This window comes from Quercus suber, unplaced genomic scaffold (assembly GCF_002906115.3).
Source record: "Quercus suber isolate HL8 unplaced genomic scaffold, Cork oak 2.0 scaffold_54, whole genome shotgun sequence".
In the NCBI taxonomy this organism is placed as follows: Eukaryota; Viridiplantae; Streptophyta; class Magnoliopsida; order Fagales; family Fagaceae; genus Quercus; species Quercus suber.
The window spans coordinates 1,675,459-1,685,558 of record NW_027069519.1 but is presented as its reverse complement, the minus strand read 5'-3'; the positions used below and the strand labels follow the sequence as shown (position 1 = coordinate 1,685,558).

The following is a 10,100-nucleotide window of genomic DNA, read 5'->3' as shown; positions in this document are numbered from 1 at the left end:
CCTAACCTCACTCCGAGTTGGTCTCTCAACACCATAATTAGTAACATTCGTAGTTTGGCTTCTCATTTCGAGTCTTGTGTTTTTAGGTGGGTCCAGCGAAAGTGTAATACTGCAGCACTTGAAACTGCAAGATTTGCGTTGAGCTCTTCCCACCCCTTTAGTTTTTCACATGGTAATCACCCTCCCTTTCTGGGGGCAATTTGTATGGGAGATTCCCCTTTTTGTTTTTTTACTAAGTTTTAATGTATTTGCAAATTATCAAAAAATAAAAATAAAAAACCTTAGGAAAATTAATCATGATAATACAATTTTTGTTTTGGATTCAGAGTCTCTTTTATATTCCAATCTCGGTCCGCCTTTTGTTGCACAACTTTGACATATATGGTGAATTAATTTCACTAACCAGAATGACGAGCAGATTTAAGAAATGAAAGCCAAGCATATCTGCATATTTTAAAGCATTGGTGAGAATGAGATGGTACTGATCTCACATGTGTGCAAATCTTAATTTGGGTTTTTTTTTTTTAAATTTATTTATAAATAATTTGATGTAGTGGTATAATTGGCGGTTGATGTGGCATGAAAAATAATTTTTTATTGCTCCTTTCGACATGTAAGCTTTTTTCATCTAAAGTGTGGGGGGTAAAAACCCAGACATACCTATTGGGCTAGGGGCCCTGTCTTGAGGAGTACTGTACGTCTGAAGAGTAATAGCGGGTCGGGGAAGAATTCATCTGAACGCAACCAACCCAGAAGTGTAGGAAGAGTAGCATCCGAAGAAGTCACTTTTTGTCCGAAGAGGTTATACTCCTCAGACGCAAATAATCTTGACCCAGCCAACGAATGAAAGGTCCGAATGGACTCTCTGGCAATCCCAAGGACAGAGATAAGATTTGGGCATGTCTGAGGATGATTAAAACGAGAAAATATCTCAAGGAAAAGCTGCCACCACCGCATTTAATGCACTGCAGCTGCTTTTCTGGCCGCATTAATGTGGAGAAGACCTCTGAACAGTGTAATCTCAGCTACTACCACTCACGGAGGGGTAAAGAGAATACCTGATGGGACAGGCACTCAAGTGGATGCTTAAATGAAGAACAAGTGGACGATGAAGATGATAGGAGAGGGTGCTATATAAGCAGAAAAGGTCTCTAATAATAGGGATCGGAAAAATAGTGGAGAGAAGGAGGAGATAATTTTACTGTAGCTCCAAGAGTTGTAATCATCTTTCATTCAATAACATATCTCTTCGGACACACATTTGTCAGGAAAGATGAGCATGATCTTGTGTCAATGAATCCTTAAACATTATAACCAATCACTGTTTAATTCGCAACTAGCCCAGCTCTTTCGCCCACTCTCTACAAATTCATTGTCTTGGGTTCATTGGGCTCGTAACCCACCTTTCTTGGGCCTGGGCCACCAAATCAGACCCTACATAAAGAATAATAGCAATTACTAAATTGACACATCACTTAAAATACTAAGGACCAAATTGATACAATTAAAAAGTTAGAGACCAAATTGAAATATAGTGTAAAGGACAGGGACCAACTTTGTAATTTACCCTATAATGATTAATGAGTGAGAGAAGTAGGGGGAAAAAAAAGGAAAAGAAGAGAGTATTCTTTAAGAAATATTATTTGGCTTTAAAGCATTTAACACTAGATAAAAATTTTGAAAATATATTCGTGGGAAATTAAAATCAATAAATATATTTAGCAATATATGACAAAAATATTGAACAATAAATAAAGAGAAAATTATCTTAGTGGTACTAGTACATATGGAATAAAAATCATCAATTTCAGTTTGACATTTTCACTTTATATTCTACCAATTTTACGAGTAGTCTTGCAAAACATGCTTGATTGTGCAACAAAGTTGAGTGTATATATATATAGTAGAAAGCCACACATTACCTACTGGAAAACTAAACTTGTTTAACATTCAAAGTCCCATTCAATTGACTCCACCAACGTTAAATGTTTATTTTCTTGGATTGTCCAATTCAGCAATTACAAGAGGAGCCATTCCCTTTATGGCAATGAACCAAAGGAAGATTGATTAATTAAGCTTCCTTATTTGGCACAAATTGTAACCAATTCTTAGACTCATAAATAAGACTGCATCATGCAAAATGCAGTGTAAAACCCACTGATTAAGACTGAAATTTCATGTTGCCACACGCTGCCCAAAGCATGTGAAACCTAGTATCTTGCAAGTGACCTATATATTGTGAGAACATCCACATTGACGGAGCCATAAATTTAGCAATATGGCTCCACAAAAAGTTACTTTATCTATATTACCTTCTCACTTTATAAAATACTCAATATCAGTAGTTTTATTTTAGCTTTTAATATAATAAAATAATATAAATAACATAATAAAATAATATACCTACTACATTAAACAATTCATTTCTCTTTTTTTTTTTTCTTCACTATTTTCAAGCACTCATGGCGCCGCCCCCACCACCACCCTGACACCACCGCCACTACAAACACCGAGCAACCCCAAACACAAACACAACCCCAAATCAATCGCAACACAAACACAAGAATAGCCTCCATAGTCCTCCATTCGATTAAACATAACACAAACACAAGATATGCATGATGGCTTTTATCAAATCGATGACTTGCTAAGCCAAGTTGAATTGGCGAACTTTTCCTACGAGGTTGATCATTTCGTTGTAAGGGTTGGGGGACTGGGCCGAAATATCGTGGGCTATGGCCCAGTTGAAGAATGATAGGGTTTGGAGGAAAGGGATGTCATGGCGGACCCCATCGCATTTCTCGATGACATGGTGGATGATGGAAAGGGCGATGGGATGAACGGTGGAGATTTGAGAGAAGTCATGGGAGAGACTGTTTCAGTCGACGATGGTACTTGGGTCGGCAACGAATGGCTGATTGAAGAGTGAGCTTGGGTGAGGAAGATGACAAATTGGAGCTTGGGTGAGAGACTGAGAGTGGAGAATGCTGGAACAGAGGAAAAAACAGAAAGAGAATATATATATATATATATATTATTTTAATGAGAGAGATAATAAAATATATTATTTGATTTTAACTTTTAAGCTATAGTGCACAGCCATAAATAGCTGTACACTACAGCTGAGTAGGTAAAACTTTTACCTACACCACCAATGATGTATCACATTTTTTGTATATGGTGGTGCTAAAAATAACTATTTAGCTTTTTAGCACCACTATTACTAGTGCTCTGATAATACTAAACATTACAAAAGAAGCCTTTGTTATTATATAGAGGAATAAGAAGGACCAACAAAGGCTAGGTGCATTAGCGCCTCACCCAGCCTCGTGCTTCTTGATTTCAAAAGACGCCAAATAGACTTTTTCTCCTTTTTTTTTTTTTTAGTTATATATTTTGAAAAGGGTCCAAAATTAGGTTTCTTTCATTCAACAACACTATATAATTCTCTCCTTTTCTTACCAACTCGTGTCCTTTTATGTATCTTATTTAATATCCATCAAGAGAAAATCTTGCATTTGTGATCTTCCTTTTTTTAACGTGGCAGGAATTGATAAAAAAATGCATTTGTAGCCACCAGATGACATGAATTTTGAGTTAGACTCTCTCACATGAGCCCTTAAATTAATTTATTTTCAAGCTTAATATTTGGCAAAAAGAGAAACAACTATTAAAAAATTTTACGTACTGATTGTGCTATTTCACCTAGGAATACCAATCACATTGATAGATAGAAGAAAATGAAGTAATCACTCCCTTTTGCAGATTAAATTAGAAAATGTCTGGAACACTAACAAAGAATAAGAAATGATGAACAACATGATGATGTGGCACAAGCGAGCTTGACCATGCCTCTTAGCTTGGCCTCCTCGGCAAAAATCAAGGCCAAGCTAGCAATCAAAAATGAGGCTGGCAAACTCTACTTTACTTCTCTGTACCCTCCATTTCTCAACTTCATCCAAACTAGCCATAAGTGACCATTTTGAAAGAAAATCCTAAAAATCATAGGATTACCTCAAGGAGTAGGAGTCTTGGTGATTTAGTTCACAAGAGTCCCTCCTAAATTTGAATTTCAACTGCATGCGAGCATTTAAAAAAAAAAAAAAAAAAACCCCTAACCATCACGTAGTAAAGTAGTGATTTAAATCTTGCTTACTTCAACATTGGAGAATCCCCCACTAACTTAACTAGAAGACTGATCTTTAGTGCCATTCCTTTCTTTATTACAGATTTTCGTTGATTAAATAGTTAGATCATTTGATCAACTGAACAACAACAATGACATGCCCATAACATATATATGCATAGTAACAAGGATTCTTTGGTGAAATAAAGGAAAGCAAAAGGAAAAATATGATCATGGCCCATCTGCGAGACATTAGCCTTAGGTAACAGGAGTAGAACTTTGATGAAACGAAATGTACTAAAAAGAACAATCAGTATCACAATAAATGCAGAACTTGGTTCAGATGAAAGCATTACAAGATAACTGAAATTATAACAGGAAAAGGAATGTATGGCATATCTCATATGAGACATGAGAGAGAATTTTGCAGAATATACTAGTTCAGAATAAACACAATCTCATAACTTTTTACTTTGACACAAAATGATAGATATGTCTACGATAGCTGACAAATAATAAATATTTCTAAGACAAATAGTGGAAGAAAGACAAGACCAGGGCTAAAATTATTTGATGCAGACTCCATCCAAATTTTAATACATTCCTCAAGAGACCTAGAAAGAGTGAAAGGCCATATTTAAAGAGCAAATAACAAAAAGCAGTTCCTATTTTTCAAACACCCTTCTCTTTATTGGTTTAAAATAAAATAATAAAATCCTTCAAATATACAAAGATACTAAAAATAAAATGTTGAAAAAATGTGGAAGTTGGATGACTGACTCACATTTCCACCTTCTTATTTGGACCTATCTTTACTGTACTTTGATGGAGCATATGGCATGTAGTACACTGATCAGTCACTAATCATGAAATGGATTTGAATCACGAGTGTTTTCTAAAGACTCTTTTAGATAAAAAAATAACAAAGTTTGGAATTAGACAATAATTTGTTTTTGTTAATTTAATTTGATAGGTGAACCGTTTGAACAAGAAATACCTACTTCCCATATTTGGTTGTCAAATGCATAAACTCACAAATGCTAGCTGAGTAAAAAGGAACATATAAAGAATGAATTAAATTATATAAGATAACAGCGTGCAAAAATTAAAATAAAAGATCATGATTTGTGTTTTAAATGTTTATAAATTATGTTTCAGCCATGTTTTTGAATTTATTAATGACTTTATGTTCAAATGAGAGTCAGATAACAACACATCCCAGATCTACGCCAGACTTAAAGAATTATTCATTGGGGCAGGAAAAAAAAAATGCTAATGTGATTGAGATCCAATGAAAGAGAACAAATTAAACCTAAGCCACCCATTCTTTTCCAATATAGGAAACAATGATTTAAACTTTTAACCTAAAACCATTATGGGAAACAATGATTTAAACTTTTTACCTAAAAGGCAAGACGAGACCACAAGAAACAGTGGCTCAGCTGATTGATCCATGAATTCTTGGCAAGCCAATGCTTTTTTTTTTTTTTTCGACTGATGACAGATAATTTATTGACAAAAAGGGGGAAGGGCCCAGGCGAGGTAGGAAGAGAGTTCATGGGGTTGGGCCCTATCCTATATTAGAAAAGGAAGCCTAGGCACCCAAAACATGCGTTGCTCTGTTGGTAGATCTGATTACATGAAGAAAATAAAAATAAAAATAAAGGCAAAATAGCACAAATATGAGATGGGGGAAATATTGTGTTGGATTGGGTTCAAAAACATTATATATTAGAGAGCATAATCTTCTAGAGTGATCGAGTCAAAATCTGCTTCCTTGGTTTGGGAAATAGCAAAAACACTTAAGTTTTGGCTACTAGATCTACAAAGGATCACCAAACTTGTCATGGCTCAAATCCAATTATATATATATATATAAACATAATCCAATTATATGAGCCAGACATGTGACAACAGACGCATACTTACAAAGCTTCTATTTTAAAGCGTGCAAGGCCTTACTAAGAAAGGAAAAATATAGCATAGAGATTGAGAGAATCCTCTGACTTATGATTGAGGAGGAGAGATGCTCCTTTTTTGTTTTTTTTTGTTTGGGGGGGGTGGGAGGGATTTAAATGTTGGCAGAGTGAAGACCCACTTCATAACAAACCCTCCTAAAACCCAAACACTCTAATAAATAAATAAAAACATAACAAACCCTAGGGCAGGGTTTGTTTTGGTTATTTTTATTAGGTTTTCGGGTTTAGTGCTTAATATTGTTTAGGGTTTGCTAACGTTTATTTATTAGGATTTACAATTTAAAGGGTTTATTATTATTTAGGGTTTAGGATTAGTTATTGTTTTGGGTGGAATTGATATTATTATTAACTACTCATTTTTTATTATTAGCTACATGCTAAAATAATTATGGATAAAAAAATATTCATTGTCTTATTAGAGAAAAAGTAAAATTGGCAAGCAGAGAGTTAGAACTAGCATGCCAATAAGTTCTTATTGGGTAGTAGGGTAAGGCAGCTTCGGGTAGCAGGTTAGGGCAGAAATTTGGGTTGTTAAATTTTCATAGGCAAACAGAGCAAGCAAAAAAAATGACAGCATGTTAAAATTGAAATGCCGAAGGCTTTTTTTCGGGTTTCAAATTGCTGAAATGTGCTAGAAAAAGTTAGCTCTTTAATCCTTAATTTTGGCTAGCTTTCCATACGTCAAAAAAGAACCCACTGCCAAAATTATTCCCGTTCCTAAAATTACAATTAACTTTAGACCTGTCTCCATAACCCAAAACAAATAATTTAAAATAAACAAAGTAACTATGGCTTCTTATTACTACACCTTCTTTCTCCAATAAGTTAATTTATTGATATTTAAGCAATCGCCAATTACGATATTAACAAGTTATGAAAAAAAAAAGTGGTATGATTAGTATGAGTCATCTTTCTCACATAACTTTTTCTCTCCTCTTGTTAACAAACACAAATGGGGTGCTTCCACATAGTCAATACAAGGATCATAATGTAATTTTTGAGTATTTTTCTTCTTTGGATTTCTCTTTGTATACATTTATATCAAACTACCCGATATTCATTAGGAAAAATGTTCTCTTTTGCGATTATTTATAAATATTTATATCAAAAGTGATCGTTTTTGTATAACTATATTTATAAGTTATTACTTTGACTTGATCTAATTTTAGAAAATTAGATACATTCATGTGTACATGTTTCTACGTATTTTGGGTTTCTGTTGAATTGTGGGCATACTTTTTGAACCATCACGACTAAGCAATAAGCATGCATGCCTTGGTAAAAAAGATTATTCTATTGTTCTATTGTGTGGTTCCTGTGTTTTCCTTTATTTTTTTCTTTTTTTTTGATAAACAGTTTAATTCTATGTTTTCTAAACTTTACTACCTAGGACAATGGACACCACATAAGATAAGCCCTCTATACTTTTTTATTTAGTTGGGAAAAGCACAAGATTATCAATTTATCATCACGCACTAAAATGTAGAACACGTTATTTATATGTGCACACAAAATAAAAGAACCAAATCTCACGCATTGCCCAAAACAACATAACCAAAAATCACACCATCCAAGTTCTCATTTTATTTTGTTTCACACTATTCATACAAAGTCCCCATTCACATTTTTCCCGTTTTCAACTTGGCCATTCCCAAACACAAAGTCAAGGTTGTAAAGCACTGGCACCATGGTGACAGAGCACAAGAAAACCAATACAGGTCCAAATATCCAAAGCAAAAGAGGAAGTGCCACATAGAAGAGCCTGTTTCCCACAGTGTTTAGCAAGAAACCCTTCTCTAAGAGCTCAGACACGTACGCTGGGGTCACTGTGGACATAGGATCAGTTGGTGTGTTAATCAGAATGTTCACTTGGTTTATAAACCTAATGGACGAAGAGTGGCAGAAAAATGAGAAGAGGAAAATAGTGAGTAGTGTCACATATTTCAAAGCCACCATGAATTCCCCATGGGCCCCATAAACGGTGTCGTTGAGTGGCTTCTTCACACTGTAAGTGCTACTTATTACAGCTGCGAGACCAGAACAAAGTAAAACCGACGTAGTTGCCATTAGGGTTGATCCCATTATTGTGTTCCTCAGAGATTGGACTGCCAAGATGTTCTTCTTGTCATTGTCCTGTGAAAATTAAATAATTTGTTTATTAGAGGGAGTGACATAAAATTTTTTGTTACACATGTGATTTTATTTTTGCCAACATTTTATTCAATGCACCATATCATAGAAATAAACTAAAAAATAGACCACCCTGACCCTAACATAGATTTGACCATGTCGTTTAAAGTTTATACAGGGTTATATAGGATAAGATTAAAATCACCAACAAAGTGATTTAGTGTCTGTTTGGATATGGGGTTATATAGGACAAGATTAAAATCACCAACAAAGTGATTTAGTGTCTATTTGGATACTGTTTATTTGCTGAAAACTGAAAACTTATTGTTGAAAATATTGTAATAAAATAATTTTTAAAGGTGTGAATAGTATTGTGAGACCCAAATTTACCTAGAAATTTGTGTTTTGTTGAGTTTAGTGGTCCCACCATGAGATCCCAAAAAAATGCAAAACACAACTGAAATATAATTTCAGTGCTGGGCGCACGCTTACACTACTAAAAACAAGTGGTAGCCTCCTTGTCATCAAGCAAAATGACAGGTTATGCTCCCCATGTATATACTTTTTGCTTGCCATGATTGTAAAATCCAAAACTTTTCAAAGCACCAACTGACTCATGGTAGAATACAAAACATTACACGTGAAATCTGGGAATTTTTTTTGGTAGCATCACATTTGATTCTTCTGTGATAATCCAAAGCTAGCTATATGTTACATGCTTAGCTAAAACACTAAATTATGTGAGATAAGTTAAAGATCACGCCAAAGGACCTCTAGGTTTTTTAATTTTTTTGGTAAATCATATGGATTATTTGAAACAAACAAACAAAGGTACATCCAAACTCTTCGGCAAAGAGGAGCCTAAGAAACAAAACAACAAATGTTCATGAGATCAGAGCTAAACCAAAGCTCAGAGTAAGCAAAACAGAATACAAGCCAATTAGCAAGACATCTCCTGCCTGACCAGATACAACATCTACAATTCAAGAAAGATATTTATTGGTGTTTCCAATTGAAATATTCAGGATTTAAATTAATCAATTTCACGTAAAATGTATAAAATAAAATAAAAAACTGTTTAAAGATCAAAATAAAGAGATGGCAGTATATCCACAATTGCTACTTAGGTTTCTATCTTGAGCATTGTTAGTTTAGTTGCAATTCGTATCAAGTTTTCATTGTGAAACTAATGAATAATATTTAACGAGCTAGCTTCATGGAAAAAGCATATATACTGTGTATGAATTTGATACCATTTAAATGATTACACACAAAGTGCAAGCCTTAATTTCTTTCATTGTTTGATCAGCAAGTTAAAATATATATATATATAAATAAATTTTAAAAAAAATTATATAACTGTACCTTCATTATGGCCGAGACCCAATAACGTCTTCCTCTAGCATTTGTCCCGATGATAGTTGTGAGTGGTTCATTGCGAACCTTATGCCATAACCAGAAATGATAAGCAATGTTTATCAAAAAACCTAGTGGTACAAGTATAACATCCAGATAACTCTTTTTCCATTCCATTTCTTTCTTTGCTTTCTTTGAGTTGAGGCGTATGTGCTTCTCTTTCTACCTAGCCCTTCACAGTTCTAATAGTAGTTTAAATTTAAAAGGATATATTCTTGGTGTCTTGGCATCTATATATACATATTCAGAAAAAATGTATGTGGACTTGTTTGGATGCGTGATTCAGTGGCCAATCAGTGTAAATAGAAAACCTAACCCCTACTTTATCACCAAATTACAGACATGACCTAAATAGAGGGACTTTTGCCCTCAGCAACCACCATAATTCCATTTCTTTTTGTTTCCTATTTTTTATATTATTTTTTAATGTTAGCTTTTTGGTTGAAATT

At 34.2% G+C, this 10,100-nt stretch overlaps 1 protein-coding gene across 1 annotated transcript; it reads right to left on the bottom strand.

Annotated features, from left to right (window-relative positions):
* Positions 1 to 7,656: 7,656 nt before the first annotated feature.
* Positions 7,657 to 9,884, bottom strand: LOC111997764 (uncharacterized). Its single transcript, XM_024029908.2, has 2 exons — positions 9,601 to 9,884; positions 7,657 to 8,238 (listed from the first exon to the last, which is right to left on the bottom strand). Exons 1-2 carry the CDS (start codon positions 9,766 to 9,768, stop codon positions 7,708 to 7,710), a joined length of 699 nt encoding a protein of 232 aa, XP_023885676.1. The 5' UTR covers positions 9,769 to 9,884; the 3' UTR covers positions 7,657 to 7,707.
* Between the last annotated feature and the right edge of the window lie 216 nt (positions 9,885 to 10,100).